This window comes from Bidens hawaiensis, unplaced genomic scaffold (genome assembly GCF_021521415.1).
Source record: "Bidens hawaiensis isolate Kalapana, Puna unplaced genomic scaffold, B.hawaiensis_p1.1 tig00051616_1, whole genome shotgun sequence".
Lineage (NCBI taxonomy): Eukaryota > Viridiplantae > Streptophyta > Magnoliopsida > Asterales > Asteraceae > Bidens > Bidens hawaiensis.
In genome coordinates this window covers 30,523-58,109 of record NW_027499274.1, presented here as the reverse complement: position 1 = coordinate 58,109, position 27,587 = coordinate 30,523, and the positions used below count along the sequence as shown (strand labels likewise).

Sequence of the window (27,587 nt, the reverse complement as noted above, 5' to 3'; positions counted from 1 at the left end):
AGCCATGTCAGTCATGAACGTTGATGCGATGAGTTTAAGCGAACTCAGTCGGTTTCCATCACGTAAAAAAATTTGACATTCGATTAGCTTTCGTTACGTTCGTTATGCTACCAATACTAAAAAGAAAATCAAAATGGTCTGGACAAGTTTGGTGCCGCCACTTGGCCCAATAAGGGATTAGCGGCACCAAACTTCTCATTTACTATATATAGTAACTAGTTTTTTACCCAGCGCGTTGCACCGGGCGGGTCGGTAAAACTCAGACGGTGGTGAAGCCCAAGCGTTGAGCCGGTAAGTCGACGCGAAGTCGGTCGATTTTGGTGACGTGTGTTATTGTACAGGATTAAAATAGAAAAATTATTAAAATTGGGGTGGACCAATGTGGTGGCATGGTCGTAAAACTCGAGCGCTGGTAAAACCTAATCGTTGTCGATCCTGGGCGTTGAGGCGGTGAGTCTACGGGAATTCGACCGGTTTCCATCATTTTGTTATGATACCAAAAAAAATTAGCGTTCGGTGGACTTACGCTACATTCATTACGGTGACTGAACTAAAAAGCAAAAACAAAATTTACGAACCAATTCAGTGCCGCCAAGTGGCCCAATAGGGCACTTGTGGCACCAAACTTCTTATTTGTTATATACTAATAATTAGTGTTTTACTTTTACCTGTCGATGATAAAAATCACGCGTTGAGGCAGTAAGTCGACACGAATTCAGTCGGTTTCAATTACGTGTATTATTGTACCAGAACTAAAAACAAAAATAAAACAAACAAATTATAAAAAATTGAGTTGGACCAATGGGGTGGCGCCAGCTGGTAAAAACTCGAGTGTTAGGATCTCGAGCGTTGAGGCAGTAAGTCTACGTAAATTCTGTCATTTTTGTCATAGTATTGGAACTAAAAAAACAAAATCGGCATTCGGTCAGTTTTCGTTACGTTTATTACGGTACTGGAACTAAAACAAAATGTGGTGAGTCTACACGAATTCGATCGGTTTCCGTCAGGTTCGTGAGACTCATACTGTGAATTCGCGCAAAATGCATGAAGAGCCTCCATTTACAAATAAAACAATCTGGTGGCTTGAGAGAATTTAAGGACCAACCAGAGATCTTTTAAATGTTTCGTTTATATATATTATATTATAGATAGATAGATATAATATATATAAATTTTATTGATTAGTTTTAAAGCAGCATCATGGCGGTACCAAAGATACCTGGCGATACCTGGCATCCTTAATTTTTAGATAGAAACTTTAAATACAAAAGATTTCAGTTTATTGTTGCCATTTCATTTTAAAAGCTACTGTTCATTGCAGTGTTTATGAACTAATGTTGATTAGTGCTGCGCTTCTTCCAACTTGGATGTTCAGGGAGGCCTTGCAATGGGTTCTACATCTTTAATTTCTTGATGGATTTACATGGTTAGCATAGGTGTAATTGTTTGTCGGTTAATTTTTTTGGTACCTGGTGTGCCATCGGTTGTCTTTTTGCCACGCTTTCGTCTTTATTATTCAGGTTTAGCTCTAGCTGGCAAAGTACTCCTCGAATGGCAAAGATTCTTTTGGAACGATCCTTTGGTCCACGCACGAACATTTTATGACCATTTCTTCATAGCTTGTGTTAAGCATATAAGTCATAGTGTCATTAAAGAACACTGCTTTGGCGTTCGCAACGTCGTCTGCTATTATGGTGTTTAGCTACAACGTGTTGTATAAATTTGCGTACCTGGATGATGAATTCGATTAATGATGCAGACCTGTAATATTGATTTCAATCTTGGTTTCTTGATCAATTGTCGATTAATCTCTGAATCGTGAATCACTTTCAGATAAACCTATTTGCGGGTTACACGCAATGATTTATCGGATAAGACATAGATTTATGTTGATGGAATTCGATTTTGAAGAATCTGTGTATAAGATGAAGAACCAGAGAAGAAGTAAACCGTCTCTCTGGTCTGTGTATTCAATCAAGTCACAACATCCAGGGAATGATAAATATCGATTAATATAATCGAATTCCCTTTTGAGCCCAAATAGATTAACTAAAAGCCCATTTAACATTGCATTTAAGCCCAAGTAGATAATTACTTAAACCCAAGTATAAAACGAATAACAAAGCCCAAAAAACATTATTGTTAAACGAGACCACACTCCCGCATCACCTAACTCGTTTAATCTTTAACGGTATTTCCTCGATCGATAAGTTAATCCAATAACACTAAAATAACCAAAAATCCTCCCCCATTTTGGTGATATTCATGATTAACTTAACCATCGTCATAGAAACGCAATCGTATGCATAAATGAAAATGTCCCACGGATTGAATTTTCATCTTAGTAAATTACATGATCCAAAAATTCGAATATCGGGGTGTCCTGCGGATTGAACCCTTTGTTGTGTTCCTGAGTTAAATAAAGGAGAGAAAGGAAAGGAATTCATCTCTTTTCCTTTCCTTTCTTTCATTTTCACTTTTTATAACTCCTCTCCTTTCCTTTCCTTTCCTTTCCCTTTTATTCAATTCTTTCCAATTTGGAAAGAAACCAAACCCACCCATTTTACCCTTTATCTGTCTTATCTTTCTTTTCCTTTCCTTTCCTTAACACTGTATTCTTGAGTTTTTTATTTAAGGGTTTGGAAAAGAAAAGATAAGAAAATTTTTCTTTTTTCATTCTTGAGTTTTTTCATTATTCCCGGGTTTAAAATACAAGGAAAAGAAATGATAAGATTGGATAGGGGAAGAAAGGAAAAAGAATTATATATTTAAAAGACATTCTTGAGTAAAATAAAAGAATAGGATAGAAAGTGTTAATTACATTCTTGAGTTAGATAGGAAGGAAAAGATAGGAAAAAATTGTAACTTTACAATCATGTCCTTATTATTGAGTTAGATAGTAAGTAAAAAATATGATAAATTAGTAATATTATACGTGACTATAAACTTTCCTTCTGAATTAGGCCATATTTGGCTGGAAAGTTTTGGAGGAAAAAAACCCAAACTTTTCTTTCCATTCTCTTTCTTTTCTTTTAATGAAAAAACTCAAGAATGAAAAAAGAAAACTTTTCTTATCTTTTCTTTTCCAAACCCTTAAATAAAAAACTCAAGATTGCAGTGTAAATGAAAAGAAAGAGAATGAAAAGAAAAGTTAAGGTTTTTTTCCTTCAAAATTTTCCTGCAAAATATGGCCTGATTCGGAATAAAAGTTTATAGTCATGTATAATATTACTAATTTACCATATTTTTTTCCTTCCTATCTAACTCAATTATAAGGACATGATTGTAAAGTTACAAGTTTTTTCCTATCTAACTCAAGAATGTAATTAACATTTTCTTTTCTATTCTTTTATTTTAACTCGAGAATGTCTTTTAAATATATAATTTCTTTTTCTTTCTTCCTCTATCCAATCTTATCATTTCTTTTCTTTGTATTTTAAACCCGAGAATGCAGTGATGAAACTCAGAAACACACATTTCCTTGTTTCTTTTCCTTTCATTCCTTTAATAAAACTTGGAAACACAACGTTCATTTCCTTTCCTTTCTTTCGTTTGAGCAGGGAGATGATATAGGCCCTATAGGGTTTTCTTTTGCGGGTCTCGTGTTCGAATCCCGGCTCAGTGATGGCATCATTATCATCCATGGCGCCTGCTCTATCTTCTTCATCCCTCTGCACACTCCCTCCAAAATCACCAATAACCCCTTCATTCCAACCATCCTATTCCCTCCAAATTAGCTTCGAATCACTCAGACTCAACCCCAAAACCAACATTACCTGCTGTATATCCAAGTCAAGTTCACCTCTCACTGTTCCATCGTTACACGAAACAAACGGTCAACGCCATTGGGTTGTGGTCGTTAAGGCTCCACCGCCGCAACAGGCGGGTTCGAGACCAGATGTTGTTGATTATTATGTGCACATTTTGACCAGGGTTTTGGGCAGGTGAGTCTGTTTGAATTAGGGTTTTGAAATTCATGTGATTATTATTATTATTATATTTCCCAGATGAGATATGCTCATGAAACTTTATTATTTTTTTGTAAAAAACCGATTTTGACAATAAAGTTGAATCATTTAGCTTATTATACACTTTCTTTCTTGATATTGGCAATGGAGAAACTGAGTACTAGAGGTAGGCAAATAAACCGGTTAACCAGACCGACCCCAAAATCAAACCGAAACCGAATCAGTTTGAAACCGATGTTGTAGAAACCGGTTTGGAGCCGACTAAAGCCGTAGGTTCAGAACTGGTTTGTAATTTTCTCAACCAAAAGCGGGTTAAATGAACCAAACCCGGAGAAAAAACGGTCAAAACCCTAACCAAAACCAATCGTAAGCTGGTCAAGAAACCGGTTTCAACCCCAACCGAAACCGATCATAAACCGGTTTTGACTTTTGTTGACCAAACCGAACCGATTTCAATCCAAACCGGTTTAGAGTTTTAAATCGGTTTGTGCACCTCTACTGAGTACAGTAAAATTGTTGGATTCGTGGCTTGTAGGGTGTGCAAGAACCTGAAATAACTAACTCTAACCGAAATAACCGGCGTAAACAAACTGAAATAACCGAACTCAACCCAAAACGACAGTTTTGGTTTTAGGTTTACCGGAAACCGAAAAGACAAAATTTACAGGACTTTAGAATCGAACTGAACCCCGTAAAAACTGAAATAACAGACTTTTGTTATTGAATATTATGGATTGTAATATTTATTGTTTAATGTTAATATAATTTATAAATAATAAATACATAGGGTAGCCTAACAATTTTAAGCTCATATGTGTAATAATTTGTTAATAGTTAATTAACAAAAGAAAATTTCAATCCCAAATGGCAAAACCGAAGAAACCGAGACCGAAACGAACCAAACTCATAGTGAAAACCAAAAACCAAGAAACCGAACCAGGACTGAACCGACTCATAATGAGAACTGAAAAAAAAAAAAAAACGAAACCTAACAGTTTTTAAATGCCCTTTGGCTTTTGGTTCAGTTTGAGCTCAAAACTGCCCCAAGCCATTTGTGGATTTGTGCTTTATGTTTTGTTACTTTGAATAAATTTTGTGTTGTATGATAAAGTTTTGACCTTTGTTTGACTTTCTTTTGGTTTGAATCAAACAGCAAGAAGGATGCTCAAGGCTGCATATACGATGCATCTTGTGATACAGAATTCAGGTTCTGCTGCGATCTAGACGAAGAAGCCTCTCAAGAACTCGCACGTACTTTCTTACCTAATTCCATTTAAACAAAACTAGGAGAAATAACTATTGTTTTTCTGTTTCCTTAACTGATAATGCTTTATTTATTTATTTATTATTATTATTATTATATTTTATTTTGTATGAATCATCATAGGCTTGCCAGAAGTATTATCAGTCAAGCCCAATCCAGGTTTCAGTTCTGCACAAAAGGATTACAATTACAGTGACCCGATTGCTGAATCGGGCTCAAATAATAGTATCTTCTCTCCATTATTTACTAGAAGCACGAAGCATTGGCTTGTTCGTGTTGAAATGCCAGAATCCCGAGTCATCAACAGGGCACAATTGGTTGATTATTACACTGAGATTGTAGCCAAGGTTTTGGGGAAGTATGTGATTTGATTGTATACTAAAATAAAATAAATTTATATTGATTAATATTTTGATTTTATTTAAACAGCGAGAAGGATGCACAAATGTGCATATATCACGTTTCATTACAACCCGATTATGGGTTCTGTTGTGAACTAGATGATGAGTGTGCAAAGGAATTAGCCGGTAATTTATTTTTAAATCTTTGCAATATGTAATTTTAAGGTTTTACAATATTTGTTTTTAACAGAACTGTTTAAAAAGCTTGGCTCACTTAATAACTGGCTCATTGGCTCACTTGATTGGCTCTCCAAATTTTAATATAATAATTATATTATTATATACATATTGTAAAATAATCCATATAATGTTGTAAATTCTCTGGTTTATAATATTTGTATTGTGTATGTTAAAAAATGTTTTTTTTGTTATTTATATAATTATATGCCAATATTTGTTAAAAAAAAAAAAAAAAACTAACGAGCTGGCTCGAGCTTGTCTTTTCAGCTTGTTAAAATAAACGAGCTGAGCCGGCTTATTTAAGTTTGAGATAGCTAGAGCTCAAGCCCAACCTGGATTGGCTCGGCTCCTTTACAGCCCTAGCCTGTATCTTTTGTTTAAATTGGAAGCCCGGTGCAGGTGTTCCCGATGTTATATCTGTTATGCCGGACAAGAATGTCAATTCAGACGATACAGATTACGGAGGTACCATAATATATGTCAACCAAATGAGAATTTTATTTATTTATTTATTTATTTATTTTACGATTTTAGTAAGTTATTTGTAACCTTTTAAAGGTTTTTTAGGTACCAATCTTAACAATTCTAGTAATTCCGGGGATTCCTCATTAAATCAACCAACCAATATTAAAACAAAGAAGCTTTTTGTAACAGGTATGCTACATATGTTGAACTTATTTGTATCTGTTTTAAGTGGACAATATTGGTTGGCATATTTTGTTTAATGTTTTGAGAGTTTTATTGGTAGGTTTGTCGTTTTATACATCCGAGAAAACCTTACGTGAATCATTTGAAGGTTTTGGAGAGCTTGTTGAGGGTATACATGTCATTTTTTTTTCTTAACATGAAAACATAGTTATATTCATTGTTCATGTATATGCTTATCTTATTGGTGAAGCTATTTTGCAGTTAAAATTATAATGGACAAGATTTCCAAAAGGTCAAAAGGTTTTGCATTTATTGAGTACACTACTGAAGAAGCTGCAGCTGCAGCCCTAAAAGAAATGAATGGCAAGGTAATGTCATAAGTCAGATAAGAATAATATTATTTTTGAATCATAACTAATACATTAGTCATTTATGTATTCCTTTTTTGTGTTCAAGCACAGATCATAAATGGTTGGATGATCGTCGTTGATGTTGCGAAAACAAAACCACCAAAATACAGCCGAGGGCGGCCGAGACCAGAAAGCCGATGATTCTTAGGAAATTAGAAGATTCAGCATGTATTAATAATGTGGTACAACAATTTGTTAGCTTTCAGGATTGTAGTTAGAATTCTTTTTATACCTTCTGTGAATTAGACTAGTACATCAACAAAAGTATAATATGTTGTAGTTCCACCTGGCAAATATTGGTCACCAATATTATGAACACAAAAAGTCAAAAACTACTACTCAGGTGAGTCAATAGTCAACAACCACCACAGCCAAGACCAAGTTTAAAATCAAAACATACACAAACATTAATTAACTGGTCATCTCCACTTCTCATATTGCAATGAATTTACAAACAAGTCTAGTTCTCTTTTGTTTCTTAACCACCATAACCGCTGTCATCTCCAATGAGAACTCGCCTGTCAGCACTAGACAACATCACCAAAAACATAACTTGAAGTTGTTCGTGTTTGGAGACTCCTATGTCGACACGGGAAACTTGCCAAAATCAGCTGGTGGTTCATGGCAGCCGCCGTATGGTATCACCTTTCCTGGTAGTCCTTCTGGCAGGTTTTCTGATGGCCGCGTGTTCACAGATTACATCGGTGCGTTGTTTGTCCTAACTTAAACATAAAAGTTACATGATATGAATATATAATAATAACTGTTTCTTTGGTTTGAATTAATGAAGCTGGAATACTGGGTACAAAATCTCCAATAACATATAGAGGATGGAAATCTGGTGAGAAGAAATCAATTAGATATGGTATGAATTTTGCATATGGAGGGACGGGCGTCTTCGACACATTCGTGAACCAACCGAACATGACTACACAAATTGATTATTTTCAACAATATGTTCAACAGAAACATGACCTGCAACTTAGCTCATCATCCGTGGCAATCATATCGGTCGCAGGCAATGACTATGCAGCTAATTACATCAAATCAAATAACACTTTCCAGGTGACTTTCTCTACATAATGAATTATATAATTGGAAAATATTATCATATTTTTTTATGTGTAAAAATATTTTGTAGGACATCCCAGATTTAGCTAAATCAATAATCAAGCAGCTAGTTTATAACATCAAGCGTATACGCGAGTTGGGAGTTCAGAAGATTGGGATCACTTCAATGGTACCACTCGGGTGCTTGCCTCAGTTCACGGCATCTGCAGCGTATCAGAACTGTAGCAAAACCGTGAACTCGCTTGCAGAGTTCCATAACCAAATGCTGGTGGAAAGCGTTAAAAAGCTAAACAATGAGAGTGCTGATCAGTCACTCATTGCAATGCTAGATGTCTACAAAGCTTTCTCATCAATCCTACAACAAAACATTTCTACTGGTACATTTTTTTTTTTTTGCATAAATTACAATATACCATCACTATGAATCTTCAATGAAAACAAATGCTAATATAAAATCTTGGAAATTAAGTTAAAATTATTTAAAATATGATGATTTTGTTACAGGGAATTCAAAGGTGGAGAGTTTACTAAAACCATGCTGCCAAGGGGCCAGCAAACAATATCAATGTGGTAACATCGATGCGAGAACAAAGATGTTGAAATATAGTGTTTGTGGAAACCATAGCAGCTCGTTCTTTTGGGACATGATACACCCTTCACAGCAAGGTTGGATTGCGGTTTCCTCGCATTTATGGTCTTCCATTCTCCAGCTTGTTTAAGATCAGACTTCAGTTATTGAACCATGTATACAAAACTCTTTATCTGAAAGGCTGAACTGAATTAAAGGACTTTATATTATTGAAGGTTCATGCATACTATTTTACTCATGTGTCACACTTTATTACCAACCATTATTGTACACGTCAGCAACCCCATTAAACATCAAATCCTTGTTTTTAAAATTAAATCAGTAAATGTTAACAAATACAAAATAACATTTTTTTTATTCATGACCCGACCCTCTCCTACTTGGCCCACCACATGCAAAAAGTAGTGTTTTTAGTTGTTTTTTTAAGAAAAAGACAACAGAAAAATGCATGACAAAAAACAAACCCCCAATAGGTAAAAATGGATGATGTGGAAAATACCCAAAAGCACCTCTTAATTATCTCTTATCTCTTATCGTGGCCGCTCTTACCCATAACCCATATATATAATAAACTAGTTTTTATTTTCCGTATTACAGGGATTGTTTAAATTTTTTATTTATAATATTTTTGTTTCTAATATTATGAATGTATTTTTTTTGGATTTTAGTTATTTATTGTAAAAAGTTAATAATATACTTGAACCTATTTTGATTAATATATGTTGGGTTATGCTAATTTTTTAATGAAATGTTGAGTGAATTATCTACTTAATTTTTATATTTATTCGTTTATGTTCATTTGTTATAATTTGGAAAATTTTATGAAACTTTTCATTTAAGTTAAACTTAAAAGAAAAAATGATCACTAAGGTAACTAAATCTATATTGAGAAATTAAATTAGGGTTTGATTACGGGGTTTGCTTTACATTTTACGTTTCTAATATTTATAATTTTTTTTATTGTATTTTAATTTTATTTATTGTAAGGAAAATAATAATATCCTTAGGGTTTAATGATGAAAGGGTTTCAGAAATTAATGAGATGCTATAACCCGTTTAAAAGCTATCTGTGTTTGATGAGATACATGACCCGCTTATTTTTTTACTATAAAATTGTTTCATAATCATAAATAATATCTTTAAAAAAAATCGGATAATAATTTTTAGTATATCCCTATTTTATAGGATTTTTATATCAAATATTTGGTGAGATAAAATTTTAATATAATGAGATGATATAACCCGTTTAATGTCTATCTGGGTTTGGTAAGACCCATACCCGTGAATTCGGGTCAAATGCATGAAAAACCATCATTTGTAAATAAAGCAATCTGATAGCTTGAGAGAAAATATGGATGTTTCGTTTATATATATTTAAAATTAATTATTAATTCATTTTAATTCTCCAACTTTTATCATGAAATAAAGTTTATGTGACAAACTTTTGCCATGAAATAAAGCCATATATCTTACTCATATGAGTGCTTATCGCATTTGTTACTATATGTAATGATTTGCATGTGACTTTGCATGTGACTGTGAACCGTTACAAAAGCTTGAATGTTCTTTTTTACAATGCTAGTAATGGCATCTTACACATGAAAGCAACCAGTCATGAGTTACCCTGATATAAATATGTTATAAATTCTAATCAAGTTGTAAACGGATTAGTCAAGTCATAAGTGAATTTAACAAGTCGTAAACGTGTTGATGGGTCAATATGTTTAATTAAATGAGTTAAACATGCTAATTCGAGGATGGCATGTTTAATAAACTGTTATACATGACAATCCAAAACTAAAATATGATTATTTGTTTCTTGTGTGTTCAAGGTTTTGTCAAGAACTCACATACGTAGGCACTATGTGTTGTTCCACGATAGAGCCCGTTCCTTTTCAAGGATCGAGTTCTCTTTGTTGTTCGAAATTGTTTAAATTAAGTAACTCAATATATATTATATATAGCTAAATAATGGAGCTTGGTGCCGCAAAACACTTATTGGGCTGTGTGGCGACGCCAACACGTGCCACGTCATCTAATTCTAATTCCTCATTTTTTGCTTCAAATATGCAATTTTTTTGTTATAGTTCTAGTCCCGTAATGAATGTAACGGAAGCAGGCCCAATTCGAGTTGAATTTCTGCGCAACGCCCAAGTTTTACTAATAGAATAAACGTTGTTTGAAATATTTTATTTCTTTGTATTATAAGCTATGAGTATTCTGGGTGTTTACCAATTTAATTTTTGAGTTTAGTGCCAGTAGCCTAACGAATTAAGCTAACCAATACCAATTGACTTCGTGCGGCATTGATGCTAAGCAATACTTTTTTTTATTATAAGTTATATGAGTGTGTTGTTGTTTTCCAGTATTGATATATCGATATCCTAACGAACTTAACATATGCCAATTGAATGCACGGCCATTATGCGGCAGGTACAAACGTAGTTTTTTTAACAATCGAATTACGTTTTGGGAGACATGTCCGTGAAATTATAATAGTATCTTGTCATTCTTTACCTCGTTTCTTTTAACAAATAGTACACATGAATTTCAATCTCATAGAATTGTCATAACATGTTGGACACGACACGATAAAACATAATGACTTGTGGTACTAAACACGAACACGACACGATAACTAATCGTGTTATTTTTTCAAAACACGAACTTGTTTAGTAGCAGGTTAACCTGTTAAGACATGTTAAGGTGTCTAATTAAACATACATTACATAATACATGCGTAATGAAACAAAAATTTTCAAAACAAGCATAAAAGTCTTAATTAACACATAATCTATAACATATTTGAAACAAAAAAAAAACCCACAATCCTTAACATATATGAAACAAAAAACCACAAATCCATAACATACTTTAAACAAAAAACCATAGATGCAAATCATAACATCCATTGAAAATATAATAGGGGGTTCTGACGGAAATACGTGAAATATCGTATATAAGTATGCCTTTAGGATTAGGACGTTAGGAGTGTATATTTATTTATCTTTTTTAAATTAAAAATCTTCACATGCTACTAACATGTTAACATGTTTTTAACTTGCTAGTACACGAATTTTAACATGTGTTAAATAAGTCGACCTGTTTAACACACAAAACTTGTTAAGCTCAAACCCAAACCTGTTAGAGCCCGTATAATACCGTGTCGTGCTAACAGGTTCGTGTTATAAATTGATAGCCCTACGTCAGAACATGATAATAAACACATGTAAGCACCATATCCCTATGTAATGATTGCATATGATCAAGAACCGTTACAAACCTTGAGTGTTCTTTTATGATATTTTACACATGAAAATCCGTCACTTTATTCATATCCTCCCCTTTTGAAGAACCATTGTTTGACTATAAAAGTGTCCACAAAACCATAAACCAAATGCACCATCCCTTATACACATAACAAGAAAAGCTAGTTTTTGCCATGAATATAGTGAGTTCATTGCTTCTTTGGTTTCCCTTGGTTCTCATATCTTGGGCCATCGAATCTCAAGTCGTTGCACAACAAACATTGTTCGCAATACCGCCTCTAGCGCCTGGGAAACCTGTTCCGCCCGTAAAACCAGCTCCACCACCTGTGAAACCGGTCAAACCGAGAAAGGTGCGATGCCATTCTCATTTGTTCCCGGAGTGTTTCGGTCAATGGCAGTTTTGCCCCGTCGACTGCCCAAAAAAATGCTACGTGGATTGTGTTTCCTGCAAGCCTGTTTGTAGTAAGTTGTTTCCCCATTATTTAACTATAAATTGTTATTTAAACTTATTATCTATTATAGTTATCATTATATTTATATATTTATTTGATTTATCATTAATCTTTAATTTCTTTTGCTATTTGTCTATCTCTTATTTGAATATTATGATAGTTATTGACGTTTTTTTCATTATTATTATTATTATTTGATTAAGTTTTATCATTGTCCTTTACATTGTGCTATCTATATATAAATACACACGAAAAATATCATTTCTCATTATTATTTCAGTAACTAATCCATTTACTTAAATCTTGAAGATTGCAATAAACCCGGAGCAGTGTGTCAAGACCCTCGATTTGTAGGCGGAGACGGCATCACATTCTACTTTCATGGCCGTAAAGATGAAGATTTCTGCCTACTATCCGACCCGAACCTCCACATCAACGCTCACCTCATCGGGAAAAGAAACCCTAAACTCACGCGTGACTTTACATGGGTGCAATCCATTGGAATATTGTTCGACGATCACAAACTTCTTGTGGGGGCAACGAAAACATCAACATGGGACGATAGCCAAGATCATCTCTTTATATCCTTTGATGACACACCTCTATCCCTTGATGGGAAAAATTGGAGTTATCGTAGTTCATCTCTAGTGATCACTCGAACAAGCCCGACTAATGGCATTGCCATTGAAGTACAAAATAGTTTCAGGATTACGGCTACTGTGGTTCCTATTGGTGCGGAAGAATCAAGAGTTCATGGTTATAATATCACAAATGATGATTGTTTTGCGCATTTGGAATTAGGGTTTAAGTTTTATAATCTAAGTGATGTAGTGGATGGGGTTTTAGGACAAACATATAGTAAGAATTATGTGAGCAAGATCAAACTTAGTTCGGTTATGCCTGTAATGGGTGATATACCGAAGTATTCTAGTTCGGGTATATTTGCTACTGATTGTGTTGTTTCCCGGTTTGGTGTCCAGAATAGGGCTCCGGTGATGGATACTGGTGACTGGTTCTAGTCCCGTTTTCGTTGTATGTGCTACAAGTACCTTTAATGAATAAATAAAATAAATGCATTCACCATTATTGTATTTTTAAAGAAAAAATAACTGTAAGTATATATATGCACATTTTGCATGACATGATCATCTCTAGATAAAATTTAACTCAAAAGCATAATTAGAATTTTATATCATGTTTTGCGATAATTTACACCAATTTTATGTAGATGGCCTTAACATTTTTAACATTATAACATGGATTGACTCAACTATATCAAGAAGTTAAGAAATAATACGTTATTTTATAAATAAGCATTTAAATTTCCTAAAGGACTTAATTGAATGATTAATATAAAGTTCTAAATGAAGATAGGGAAAAGTTATAGAAAAGTTATAGTATAAAGGGAGACAAAAATAAGAAGAGTGAAAAAGATTTGTGGTCACACAAAACACTCTTTAAAAAAAATTCTAAAAATTTAATAAAAAAATCATAACTCAAAATATAAATAAAAAATTAAAAAAACAAAATGTTTCCCTCGTCATTCTCGTTCAAAAAAAAACCCGAAAAGACACAATGGAGAGACAAAAGACACAATAATGAAAATGAACAAAAGACACAATTATAACTAAAAAAATACACAATTAATCGCAAAATATAACAAAATGCCGAACAAAATATAACACAATATAAAAAAAAAGACACAATGTCAAGGAAAAAAGACACAATCACTGACGAAAATGAACACAAAACACAATGATAAACAAAAAGACACAATAATCTTTTTCATTCAACATTTTTTTCTCTAAAAAACGAGGAAGACGGTGGAAACGTTTTTTTACTTTTTTTTGGTTTTTTATTAAATTTTGAGTTATGATTTTTTATTTATTTATTTTTAATTTTTTTTGAAGGGTTTTTTTGTGTGGCTATAAATCCTTCTCATTTTTGTCTCTCTTTGTAGAATAACTTGACCCTATGAAGATATATATATATATATATATATATATATATATATATATATATATATATATATATATATATATAGGATCAGGATCATGTGAGAACTTTATGGGAATTGAGAACTATGAGAACCATTTTAAACCACAAAAAAACCCAAAAATAAAAAAAATCATAAAACAAAAAAAAAACACAAAAATAAAAGTTCTTATTTATCATCCCGGTTTCTAAAAAAAAAACGGTTTAGCTAAATTATACATATACATATATTTATAATATGTACACACATGTTTTTTTTCCTATACACATATGTATAATTTAAGGTAAATGATAATGTACATATGTGTACATCACATAACTAGAGATTAAATAAAAGTATATACATATGTGTATAGGTATAATACGAATTAACAAGAAAAAAAATCGGTTTTTTTTTATTATACATATATGTATAATATGTACACACATGTTTTTTCCTATACACATATGTATAATTTAAGGTAAATGATAATGTACATATGTGTATATTACGTAACTAGAGATTAAATGAAAGTACACATATGTGTATAGGTATAATACGAATTAAAAAGAAAAAAAAAATTCGGTTTTTTTTAATGAAACCGGAATGAAATATAAGAATTTTGGTTTTTTTACTTTTTTAAAATTTTCGGTTTTGTTTGTTTTATAATTTTTTTAATATTTTTTAAGAGGGTTTTTTTAGTGGTCCAAAATGGTTCTCAAAGTTCTCAATTTGCCAATGGTTCTCTTAGGATCCTTACCCTATATATATAGGATTCGATTCATTTCAGAAGCATTCTTAATGCGAGAAGTGCGAGAAGTAGCTACAACTAATCATATTATTTCTTTTTATTTTCCATTTAAATTATATACAAGGGTATATTGGTAATCTATCATAATCTTATATTTGGTAACTTTTAATTGTAAAATTGTTTCAAAAATTATTTTATTTGAAAAATATTATCTGCTTATCACCAACATCAACCGTTCAAAATTAAAAAACATCGACCCTCACAATCCCAGATTTCTATCAACACAATCGCTAGTTCAATATCCTGCAGATTTTTTGTGAACCAAAAATGTCTAATTCGATTATTAAATTCACCAATTGACTATTAAGCCTAATTTTATTCTGCTCTAAATCGATTTAGATTTTGACTTTGATGAATTCAGTATGCGGCGATTCTCACAACAAGACGATACATCGAATCAATATAAGCAAATCATGTTTCGTTCAATTCTTTAATATCAACTTCAATTTTAAACATTCTTTCTGGACAAATAGGATAATAATATTCATATGTATATGTACATGCTCCATTTCTAGTTTCTATGATTAGGTTTGAGTATAACAAATTGGATGTTGTTGCAATACCTAATGTCGATTTTTATACGAGATTCAGTTACTAGATATTTATTGTGTATTCTGTTACGTTTAGGGTTTATTTTTATTGAATTCCCATTGCTTTTAGTATCTGAGTATGTCATTAATTTTTTCTTAATAAAATATCAAAGTTGCTTAGCTAAAAATACAGCCACAATTAATTGGTTAGTATCATTCTAAAACTCTTGATTTTCCTTCACACCTTATAACAACACTACACACACCAGAAATGCATGCCTGACACCTACACAATATGTACTTACGTAGTGTAGGTACTTACGTATGTGTTTATACAAACATATGCAGTTACTTATGTATCTAGTGTAGCTTCTTACGTATTTAGTGTCGGTATTTTTGTTTATCTAGTAACAATGTTACTCGATATTAAACGACAAAAAAATACAACTTGAGACACACCCAAAACCCTCCTACTCTACTCCCCCCCCCCCCCCCAAAAAAAAACCTACCCCAAAGAATAAAATAAAATAGTTTAAGAAACCAACCAAACCATACAACCTAATAACTTACATGTAAATACTATTGGTACTTACTACCTCACACATCCGTATTTAATATTGAATTAGAAACACAACCTCCAATTGTCTTCATTTTAAAAGTAGATACAATTTTTTCTTACTATCCTACACATCATTATTTAACATCATTTAAGTTAGATACAAGCACCTGACTTACCAGCAAAACGATTCCAAGAAACTAACAATATGGGGACGAACCACTCCTTTTTGTCTATGTATCATTTAATACCACCTATAAACATGTAACAACATTGGAGTTTTATATAGTTACAACTTCAATATCATGTTATTATTACCCAATTCCATATTGTCACAACTTCAATTTCATATTGATTCAAGTGGGATACCTACTAACTGTTATTGTGTAGTTTAATACATTTTTTATCGTCAAGTTCATGCTATATTTACACCATTGATGTTATTTGCATATTATATATTGTAGGCAGTTCTTTATGTTGTGTAGGGATATATATAAGTTGTGTTCGTGTTCTGTTATGTTCTGTAAACTAGTGTAGTTAGTTGTATTATTTATGAGATTAAATACCATCTTGTGCAGGTTGTTTTATGCAAATGCAGGTTTAAATCACTGTGTTGGAATTTTTGTTTATTGTGTATGTTCTTTGTGACTTTCGACCATATTAAATAAGAAGATATGTAACTGGTTATTGTATTTTGTGTGGGTATATAACATATGCTATGCTTATATGTTCAGTTATACAGAAAAACTCTGTATATACAAGAACCGTTTCTTTTTTCTAAACGTGTATTTGTTATGTTAATTGAGTAGGTAGTTTTATTATTCGTGAGAATAAATATTTATTTGTGGAGTCTATTTTCTAACAGATGTAAGTATTAATCTAGTGAATTGTGTATGTGTTTTTGTTTATTGTGTATGGTGTCTAGCACTTTTGATCATTTTAACTAATATGCAATATATGGGTTATTGTATGCCGTGTAGGATTTGCGAAAGATTAAGGACAAAGTATATCAGAAGAAGATACTGAATGGACCAACATATAAGAAGTTAAATGTTATTCTAGATTTGCTTGGTTACTCCGAGCAAGAAACCATCACATTTGTTGCACCAAAAGGAACACGATTTGGCAGGCGAAAAGGCTACAGAGGGAAGCAAGAAATCAAAAATGTTGTGTCATAAATGCAATCAGTATACAAACGATCATTACTCTGTAATTGCAACAGAAAAAAAATGAGAAAAAATTGATTCTCCATCAGAATTACGATAGTTTTACCTTTTCAAACTTATGTTACTATCAATTGCAATTGGTTTTTTTTTTTTTTGTGTGTGCGCTTATGTTTTTTTTTTTGTTTTGTGTATTGTTTGTTTCTAATGACTTCACATTTATGCCATAACATGTTTTGTAGTATTTTTCAGTTTTACTTGAATTCATTGGTTACATATGCTTAAATGTATACAAATCAAACAACAGATAAAGATCATAATGTTAAAGTTTATGGACAAACTTTGAAAGTTTAGGATGATATTGCAAGAACTATTAATTTGTTTAAGTACTGAGAATAATTTGGGTATTATTAAATTTAGGATAAAATGTAGAAATATGAGCAGGATATCTTACAAATAAATAAAATAAAAAAAGATTATACCCCACACAGTCGAACACAAATTGTAGGGCAATTGGGTGTTGCAAATTGTTGTAATATGAATGTTTTATTGCAGTGTAGGATAATTTATTACACTATAGAGATACTTTGTTACAGGAAAAGAACACACCCTACCAGTAATGCATTATTTTGGTGCATTAATAAGCATAACACATAGAAACAGACTTTGCAGTAATATTAGGAATCCATCACATTAAAAAAATAATTTTTAAACAAAATGTAGAGTGCTAACTTTATCCAAGTTCTATAAACGGGCCACAAACACTTGACTAGGTAGTTTAGCTTAAACAAAAACATAATTTAAATATAATTGGAATACAAAAGTATCAAATGTTCTTAGTTTCGTTATGTTTTTATCACCATTCACCACCCGTGAAATCGTGCTTCTAACCAAAGCCTCCCCTCTGTGGTTTGGCATACTTGCAAATGCCAAATGTCTTCAAATCTGGTTTTAAGGCAAAACATAACAAATTAATTCACTAAACAACTTTTACATAAATACGACACATAAATACGACACAATAACTAATAAAATACCCTACATAAACGACACAAATTATACACAATTGTATTTATCTCTTTGCAAGTATTTTTTAAAACGCAACATAAACTATATCGGCATACCACTGCAGTTCAACTATAATCCAAACTAACCTACATCTCTAGATAACCACATATACGATCTGTAGCGTTCCCCACATAGCTAACAATGACTTAAACCAAAGATAAATTAAATTATTAATATCTTTATAGTATACAACAGAAGAACATATTTTCCTAAACAAATCAGAACTATTAGGAATCTACAAATTAGGCATACACCACCTACACATAACATCATGTACCTACACAGTGCATCATACACAACCAAAAAATTATATACCACCCAAACAACTACATAACCAACTGTAATCTACATATACAATATTTACATAGGCAACTGTAATCTACATATACAACACCTACATTGGCAACTGTAATATAACTACAACTACAACTACAGCCATCAACTACAACTACAACTACCAGCTATCAGTTACTTTTGCCAAAATACTCAAAGTATTCGGAAACATAATCAATAATCAATCAATATCTATTAGGTGTCCATTAGCCAACAACATAATTAATAATAATCCCAAAAAGAAAAGAAAAAGGCAACCTCCTAGAACCTTCCAATTCCAATAACCAATAACCACTACCACCACCACCACCACCAATTATTCTTTAACCCTACATTTCCGCCACCACCTAACCTAACCCTACCCCACCCTTTATCCAACCTCACCATCTCCTCCGTTTTCTCACAATAATAATAACCCACCGGAAAGAAAGAAAACGAGACCATGGCTGAGGAGCAACAAAAATGGCAACAACCCTCCAACCACGTCCTCTGCGCCAACAACTGCGGCTTCTTCGGCAGCCCCACCACCCTCAACCTCTGCTCAAAATGCTACAAACACCACCACCCGATGACGTCACCTTCCAATTCCAATTCCCTTGCGATTCTGCCTTCCGTGTTTCTGGGTCCGTCGACTTCCGTCACGGCCGACGTGGGTTTGCCGCCTCCGTCCGCCGCCGTGGCCCAGCCGAACCGATGTGGGTCTTGCCGGAAACGGGTGGGGCTGACCGGGTTTACGTGCAAATGTGGGGTGACGTATTGTGGGGTCCACAGGTACCCGGAGAAGCATGAGTGTTCGTTTGATTTCAAGACGGTGGGTAAGGAGATGATTGCGACGGCGAATCCGGTGGTGAAGGCGGCGAAGCTGGATAAGATTTGATGGCCGGAGATTGCTGGGTGATCGGAAAGTTGACTTGGTCAAAATGGGGGAGCTGGGATTTGATTTGATTAATTATGGTCGGGTCGGGGCTCTGGTTGTTTTTAATTGTGAAAAGTTTGGATTAATGTGTAGGTTGTATTAGTTTGTATTTTTTGTTTTTAATTGTTATGGAAAACAAAAGATTTAATGTTAATGGTAAGATATTATGGTATTTATTGGTAGAAAAATGATAACTTAAACTAGGGGTGTTCAAAAAGCTCGCGGCTCGCTCGAAAAAAACCCGAAAAAAACACGTCCGAAAAAAGCTTGATAAAAAATCGAGCCGGGCCGAGCTGGCTCGAGTTTTGTTCGGGTCGAGCTCTAGCCTGGGGTGGCTCGGCTCGTGGCTTGGCTCGTTGGCTCGTACGCTAAGACTCATATAATATATATATAGTTTATCAAGCTTTCAACCCTAATTCTTCTTTTTTCCTTGCTTAAGTTTGAATAATTTGTTAGCTCGTTGAGCCACGAGCTGGCTTGAGTTTAGCTTGAGTCGGGCTCGAGCTCAGTTTCACGGCTCGGTGTTTGAAATCGAGCCGAGCCGAGCTGGCTCGAGTTAAGTTCGAGTCGAGCTCGAGCAGGGCCTGTCTCGACCCGACTCGGCTCGTTTACAGCCCTAACTTCAGCAATTTATGTAGATCTTAATTTTCCAATTTTCTAGAATTAGTCATTTCATATGCATTAGATTATGCAGAAATATCATATAAAAACCGTCCAATATTTTCTTATCATATGGGATGGTTCTACATGTTCGAGTGGAATAATTAGGTGGCAGACCGGAAGGTGATAGTTAAGACGGGTTTATGCGTGCTTTGCAGCGAGCGTATTGAAACCACGTAGCATCTTTTCATCTCGTATGGCCTCGAACAAGACGTATGGCATGGTATCTCACAATGGTGCAAGGTTCCACCAATTATGTATTTCGGATAAGAGATTTGCTGGATGTATATAATACTCTTTTGCTCCCAAAGAAGGCGGACATTTTTATGCTATAAAATTGATCATTTTTGGAGTTTGTGTAAGGCCCGAAACAGGATGATACATGACAAGTTGGTGATTCGTCTAGGCGACTTGTGTCACACCCCGACCAAAGGCGGCGGAACATGCCGAGGTGTAACGATTGTCCATAAGCACATGACACTAATTAAAGTGACAGTATTTAATAAACTCATTTCATTTCACAACATCGAAAATGTCACATAACAATTATCCATAAAATAACCATAAACAAGATATCACAAAATATGGCAAATTGATATTGTTCATTTTTACTAATATCCTAAGGTCTTTGATGTCGTTTTCTTCACAATCATAAATCAACCAAGATGCAAACCTGCAACATTTCATAAAATAAAGTTTGTCAACACAAAGGTCGGTGAGCAATTCATAAGTTTAATCATATTAGTATATAATAAAGATAGTCACAAAACTTGCATACGAAACGATAAATAAAAGTGGTAATTTGGATAAATAGATATTGCTAAACACATTAGCGACACCTAGCTATAAGGGATGCCAAATAGTCTAGGATTTTATAGTTATCGTTAATTGCATTACGTTAACGACACCTTGCTATAAAGGGGTGCCAAATAGTCTAGGATTTTATAGTTCCACCAACCAAAAGCGATAAACACATAGGCATATAAGCATAGAACACCAAATCGAGCAATTATTTAGGTAAAGTATACAACTACGTTTGTGGTTTAAGATTCAAATATAAAGCATTTTGTTGAATAAGTATGAAATGTCACCCCCAAAATAAAAGATGGAAAATGGGGTATGAAGTACTCACCTTCAAGTAGTAAACTTGAAAGATGATAATTTGGAGATTTATCGGAACGACGAGTTGAACGCACAATGCCTAAAAAGAAAAGAAGTCTTGAATTTAGAAAGGTTGTCTTGAAGGTCTTTAAACAAAATAAATGTTGAGAAATGTAAATAATTAAAGTTCAAGGTTTAAAATGTGACTATTTAAGAATTTATAATAATAACCCTTTAAAAATGTAAGTTTGCTCGAAACCGGGTTAAAGTATCTAACCTTAATATTTACTCAACCTATGTTAAGTAATAAGGTGGGTAAAATGCAAGAATGCAAATCCCTTTGGAATAAAGATACTAAAACGGTTTTTTTTTATCGAGTGTTCGGGTTGTCGGTTTGGGTCTTGATAATTGGTCAAACCCAAAGTCAACTTTCCAAAATATTGAATGTTATGAGATACCTCAATAAAATTTAATAAGACTTAACCAAGTATGTAGTTCCATTGTTTTAGAACTAACAACGCACGTTAAGCAAGTGTTCGGTTTTGTCGGTCCAAACTTTGTTATGAGATCAAGTTGGATTCAACATTTCCAAGTACTTAAGAAAATATTTAAAAATCAATTTGTAACTATTTTTAAAGAAATATAAAAGTCTTGATGGCTAAAAAAAAACACACTTGTGTGTCTTAAGCGAGCAAGAATCGGTTTGGTTCGGTTTCCATCTCACAACAAGTTCATAGATGGTTTTCACATGTCCAAACACTAAATAACTTGTATAATAATGTACAAATAAAAAAAATACCAAAAGTTAACAATAAAGTCTTTAAACAAAAGTTCGTTTTTCGGTTCGGATCGTGTTTCGGGTTAAGACCGAGGTAAGATTCTACAAACCCATAACCATAGAATTTGTAAAAATGATTTTAGAAACTTAGATCTAACACTAAGTATGTTTAAACAAACAAAACTAGTAACAAAGTTTGGTTTACGGTTTAGAGCTATTTACGGTTAAACCGAAGCGTAGACTCTTAAAAACCCATAACCATGGAACTTGTAAACATGACCAACAAACTAAAATAAGCAAGATTAATATGTATGAACAAGTTATATAGATGTATATATATCAAGGACACGAAGTCCTCCATGAAGCCTTGCCTTACGGGGTCCGAAACCTCACCGACCGGAATCGGAGAAGTAACTACCAAAGGTAAATAAGGGGTGTATATTATATATATGTTGCACAACCATAAACAAGTATTAATAAGGCTACATAAACTAATTAAGATGAAAGACCAAAATCCTTCAAGAACACTTAAGAAGATAACCTTGAATCTTTGATGTTTGAGAGGGTTTTTTTTTTGGAGTTGTAGCAATGGAAAATGAAGAGGAAAGGTGGTGTATATATAGGGTAATGTTGGTGGTCAAATATGGGTGTGAGACACAAGAGTTTTCATGCAAAATGGATCAAGACAAAAACACAAAACAAAAAAAAAATAAAATAAATAAATAAATAAATAATAAATAAATAAATTAAAATAAAAATAGGATGTTTTCAAGACCCAACAAGTGTGAAACAATATTGTAACATAAATCCATCATTTTGATTATAACATAAGCTTCGGTTTACAAATCGGGTCGGTTTACATAATAAACAAATACAAAAACGAATACAAACAAGACCCGAAATTGACGAATGTCACAACTTCGTGGAAGAGATCAAGGTAGTTAGCTTCTTATGGGTGCGAATAGATCGACGCTAGTTAGTCTAACGTGGGAAATGTTTTAACTTTTAAAAGGGGTTCGACTGGTTAGGGTAGGGCGAGATGTTTGTTTTGTGTGGTTTTTCTTGGTGGTTTATACTTGATGGTGCCAGCTTCAATCTAGTAATTTATGAAATTTCTTAGTATTTCTAAAAAAATAAAATTACTTTTTAACAATTAAACCTAATTTTAATATGTTAAAGTCATATAAGTTTCTTAATCTAACTTTGTTATATAAAATGCCTTCTAAACTCATTATAAATAATAAAACATATTACTATTACTTATACAAGAGGTGAATTGAATATTATTGAGTATGGGTTGAGACTTGAGACACTATCATCCACAAGTATTTAGACCCCTCATTGCCTCAAATTCTTCTATCGTTGCCTCATCAATGCACCTAACAACCACTAGCCTCTTTGAAACCGACCTACAGACACCCCCTTGGAAAATTACATGGACAAGAACACATATGTTGTTGTGACATCCCTCGATTTCGGGTCAAATGGTATTTATTTTGTATTTGTTTTTATGTTGTAAACCGACCCGATTTCTATCCCGAACATTTCAAATATATAAAATATTGGATTTTATGTTACTAAAACATTCCCGCTTGTCTAATTTGAAAAAACCCCTTTTACGGATTCGAAAACGGACTTAAAACACTCAAGATACATCAAAAACGAACTTCCGGACGCGAACCGACGTGCTGACCAGCAGCAGCCCCATTTTTTTTTGTTGTTTTGTGACTTGTCTTGACCCCTCTTGCATGCAAACCTTGATATCACACCCCATGCTTGACCCTTTCAACCCACCCTATATATACACCCCTATCCCATTCATTAATCCTTGCTCATTCATCTCTTTCTCTTTCAATTCTCAAGCATTCAAAGGTGTTCTTCATATTTTTTTGGCAGTTTGACTTTCCAAAGTCAAACTGACCATAGTCTTACATTATAATCAACTTGTTAACACTTATTTATACTTGAAGATTGTTATACAACATATAAATAATAGCACCCTTTGTACCTTCGGTGGGCATTTCTCCGGTCTCGGTCGGTTAAGTGTCCGGCCCATAAGACAAAGCTACATGGAGGACTCGTAGTAGTCCTTGATTATATATATTTTCCGCATCTAACTATCAAACTTGTTATACTTGTTTAACTTCTGCTCATCTTAGTTATATTTTACATTTTGAGTTCCATGGTTATGGGTTTGTAGAGACTAGCCTCGGTTATCCGTAAATAGCTCCAAACCGTAAGCCGAACTCTTGTTTACTAGTTTGTTTAAATAGTTGTATAAACATGTTTTATGTAAGATTTGAGTTTCTAAAATCATTTTAATTAGTTCCATGGTTATGGGTTTGTAGAATCTAACCTCGGTCTTATCCCGAAACAAGATCCGAACCGAAAACCGAACTTTCGTTTAAAGACTTTGTTGTTGACTTTTTGTATGTAAAACTTTGGTATTATTATTTATAAATTATTTTACAAGTTCTATGATGTTTGGACATGTGGTAACCATTCTTGGCCTTATTCCAAGATAAAAACCGAACCAAACGGAACTAAACCAAGTTTACTCGCTTAAGACACACAAGTATGTTTTTAACCATTAAAGCTTATATATTTCTTTAAAAATACTTTATAAACTGATTTTAATTATTTTCACAAAGTACTCGGTATGTTGAATCCAACTTGATCTTATAACAAAGTTTGGACCGATTAAACCGAACATTCGCTTAACGGACGTTGTTAGTTCTAAAACAATAGAACTACATACTTGGTTAAGTCTCTTTAAGATTTATTGAGTTATCTCGTACATTTATTATTTTGGGAAAGTTGACTTTGGGTTTGGTCAAGTCACCAAGACCCGAACCGACCACCCGAACACTCGTTAAAACCCGTTTTAGTATCTATATTATAAAGGGACTTGCTTTCTTGCATTTTTACCCACCTTATTACTTAACATAGGTTGAGTAAAATTAAGGGCTAGATACTTTAACCCGGTTTCGAGCAAACTTACATTTTTAAAGGACTATTATTATAATTTCTTAAATATTTACATTTTAAACCTTAAACTTTAAATTGTTTACATTTCTTATCATTTATTTTCGTTTAAAGACTTCCAAGACAACTTTTCTAATACAAGACTTCTTCTCCTTTAGGCTTCGTTCGTTAAACTCATCGTTCCGGTTAATCTCCAAATCATCAAATCTTTCAAGTTTATTACTTAAATGTGAGTACTTTCATCCCCCGTTTTCACTCTTTTATATTTTGGGGGTGATATTGCAAACTTATTCAAATCCAAATGATTTATACTTGAGTCGTAAACCACAAACTTTATTGTATACTTTACTTAAATAAATGCTCGATTTGGTGATTATATGCTTATATGCTTGAGTGCTAATGTGTTTACCGCTTTTGGATGGTTGATTCATAAATCCGAGTATATCTGGCATTCCCTTATAGAAAGGTGTCGTTAATGTATTCTTATTAACGATTTCTTACAAAATCCGAGTATATTTGGCATCCCCTTATAGAAATGTGTCGTTAATGTATTCTTATTAACGATTTCATTTATCTAAATTGTTGCTATTATTTATTGTTTTGTATACAAGTTGTGGAATTTCATATTATATATCTATTGTTCAAAAACTATGAAATGGCTCACCAACCTTTGTGTTGACAAAATCTATTTATGCAATGTTACAGGTTTGACTTTAGGTTGACTCGAGGACTTGAAGAAAAAACGTTATCGAGGCTATTAGGATATTAGCAAAACGAACATTATATTATTTACTATGATTTGAATTCGGTTATTGTATGAACAAGTTATGTGACTTTTTGTGTTTTTATGAATTTAAAGTTGATTAAATATTGTCACTTAATAGTGTCGTGTGCGATGAACAATCGGTTGCGCCCCAACGTTTCCGTCATGGTCGGGGTGTGACAGTTGTGCTATACGCCTATACATATGCATTGAATGAAACCCTAGAGCTTGGAGATTCAAGTTTAGTAATGGCTTGTTTGTCGTAAGTGTCTGTGTAAACGGCCGATATGATTTAGGTAGTAAAGGTTTTATGATATAACAAAAATGAGATTATCGTATCATGTATAAATGTTCGATAAGTTGTTATATGACATGATATAATACTTGTTTTTATATTTTTTATATAAGGTATTGCTATGGAAAATACTTGAAATAATCTTTTTAACATAGATGTGATATACATGTCAAAATAGTTTTCTTATCAAGGTAACAAAGTTAATAATTAAACATCATAAAGAAATGTTGAAAGTTTAAATCCTTAACTTTCTTCTATAAATCACACACTTGCTATTTTATTTTAACAAACCAAAAGCAAGTTAATTCAACAAAACTGAATTATACACTTGAGTATACACCAATCTAGAAGTACATCATCGAAAAAATTACAAGATTTTAGTAATACCTTGTTAGATAATAAGATCATGTAAAACATAACTCACATTTTAAATCTATTATTGAAAAATACTATCTTTTAACTCTGTTAAACGACTTTAATGCAACTTTTGCTGGAGACTTTGAAAGGCTTGTTACACGTATAAAACTCATCTTACCCGAGTTCAAATCCTAAAATAGTTGTGTTCTCTCTTATTAATGGCATGCATTTGGTGGAATCAAACCGTGACCTGCATAAGATTCTCATAAAATTCTTATTACATAGATGATTCAAACCGTGATATATCCCATCTCACTATTTTTTAACTGTTGATAAGTTATATTATCTTTTAGCTAAATAGATTATATTTTCTTTTCAAAAATTCAAGAGAAAAGAAGGGATGTTGGTTTGGTAGGTGGTGGAAAGCTAATATTTTTTTTACAACAATGATTGACATTTATTTTATATCTCAACCATTTAATATTTGTCAGAAAAAGAACATAACCCATTTCTGAAATATATTTCGGCAATTGTGTGTTATTTCTAATGTTTTCTGTTTCATATTAGGGTATTTCGTGCTAGAAAATCTAATCAAAGTTGGAATTCATTTTGATGTGGAGGTTGCCAAACAGAAATTACGAGAAGCCGCTTCGAAACCTTAGAGCCAATATAACTTGTCACGAGTAAACAAAAAACTTCAAAGAGATCAATAAACCAATGTTTGTTTTGAAATTGAACCTTCTGGTCTAATGGTATAAGTGTGATGATTAAGGTTTAAAATTTTATGGTCTTGAATTTAAAACTTGATTCAATGTGTTTTTTTCCCTCCATAAACGTGGGTTTTTACCTTGATTATGTTTCTAAGTGAGTAGGTTTGGAGCTTCAAAATCAATTTAGACAATGACAATCTACATTCTCGGGTTTAAAATACAAGGAAAAGAAATGATAAGATTGGATAAGGGAAGAAAGGAAAATAAATTATATACTTAAAAGACATTCTCGAGTTAAAAGAAAAAGAAAAGAAAGTGTCAATTGCATTATTGA

General features: G+C 33.0%; 4 protein-coding genes across 4 annotated transcripts; all 4 read left to right on the top strand.

Moving 5' to 3' along the window:
- Nucleotides 1-3,624: 3,624 nt before the first annotated feature.
- On the top strand, nucleotides 3,625-7,024 carry LOC143599216 (organelle RRM domain-containing protein 1, chloroplastic-like). The gene is made up of 9 exons (XM_077077218.1): nucleotides 3,625-3,944; nucleotides 5,122-5,219; nucleotides 5,356-5,590; nucleotides 5,662-5,759; nucleotides 6,213-6,278; nucleotides 6,381-6,467; nucleotides 6,562-6,630; nucleotides 6,723-6,829; nucleotides 6,923-7,024. The coding sequence occupies exons 1-9, from the start codon at nucleotides 3,625-3,627 to the stop codon at nucleotides 7,010-7,012; spliced, it is 1,170 nt and encodes a 389-aa protein (XP_076933333.1). The 3' UTR covers nucleotides 7,013-7,024.
- A 289-nt stretch (nucleotides 7,025-7,313) lies between these two features.
- Nucleotides 7,314-8,661, top strand: LOC143599213 (GDSL esterase/lipase At5g03610-like). Its single transcript, XM_077077216.1, has 4 exons — nucleotides 7,314-7,575; nucleotides 7,662-7,936; nucleotides 8,013-8,319; nucleotides 8,447-8,661. The coding sequence occupies exons 1-4, from the start codon at nucleotides 7,314-7,316 to the stop codon at nucleotides 8,659-8,661; spliced, it is 1,059 nt and encodes a 352-aa protein (XP_076933331.1).
- Nucleotides 8,662-11,848: 3,187 nt separating this feature from the next.
- Nucleotides 11,849-13,650, top strand: LOC143599215 (uncharacterized). Its single transcript, XM_077077217.1, has 3 exons — nucleotides 11,849-12,262; nucleotides 12,562-13,226; nucleotides 13,627-13,650. Exons 1-3 carry the CDS (start codon nucleotides 11,974-11,976, stop codon nucleotides 13,648-13,650), a joined length of 978 nt encoding a protein of 325 aa, XP_076933332.1. The 5' UTR covers nucleotides 11,849-11,973.
- A 5,470-nt stretch (nucleotides 13,651-19,120) lies between these two features.
- Nucleotides 19,121-19,570, top strand: LOC143599212 (zinc finger A20 and AN1 domain-containing stress-associated protein 5-like). Its single transcript, XM_077077215.1, has one exon. It carries the CDS (start codon nucleotides 19,131-19,133, stop codon nucleotides 19,563-19,565), a length of 435 nt encoding a protein of 144 aa, XP_076933330.1. The 5' UTR covers nucleotides 19,121-19,130; the 3' UTR covers nucleotides 19,566-19,570.
- The last annotated feature ends 8,017 nt before the right edge of the window (nucleotides 19,571-27,587 follow it).

Bases quoted from the DNA above. Each gene is read 5' to 3' on its own strand.
- LOC143599216 (XM_077077218.1), top strand. From the start codon at position 3,625: ATGGCATCATTATCATCCATGGCGCCTGCTCTATCTTCTTCATCCCTC. The intron at 5,220-5,355 runs GTACTTTCTTAC...GAATCATCATAG, and splicing joins AGCCTCTCAAGAACTCGCAC to GCTTGCCAGAAGTATTATCA. The intron at 5,760-6,212 runs GTAATTTATTTT...AGCCCGGTGCAG, and splicing joins GTGTGCAAAGGAATTAGCCG to GTGTTCCCGATGTTATATCT.
- LOC143599213 (XM_077077216.1), top strand. From the start codon at position 7,314: ATGAATTTACAAACAAGTCTAGTTCTCTTTTGTTTCTTAACCACCATA. The intron at 7,937-8,012 runs GTGACTTTCTCT...AATATTTTGTAG, and splicing joins AATCAAATAACACTTTCCAG to GACATCCCAGATTTAGCTAA. The intron at 8,320-8,446 runs GTACATTTTTTT...ATTTTGTTACAG, and splicing joins ACAACAAAACATTTCTACTG to GGAATTCAAAGGTGGAGAGT.
- LOC143599212 (XM_077077215.1), top strand. From the start codon at position 19,131: ATGGCTGAGGAGCAACAAAAATGGCAACAACCCTCCAACCACGTCCTC.
- LOC143599215 (XM_077077217.1), top strand. From the start codon at position 11,974: ATGAATATAGTGAGTTCATTGCTTCTTTGGTTTCCCTTGGTTCTCATA. The intron at 12,263-12,561 runs GTAAGTTGTTTC...TAAATCTTGAAG, and splicing joins TTCCTGCAAGCCTGTTTGTA to ATTGCAATAAACCCGGAGCA. The intron at 13,227-13,626 runs GTCCAGAATAGG...AAATGAAGATAG, and splicing joins GTGTTGTTTCCCGGTTTGGT to GGAAAAGTTATAGAAAAGTT.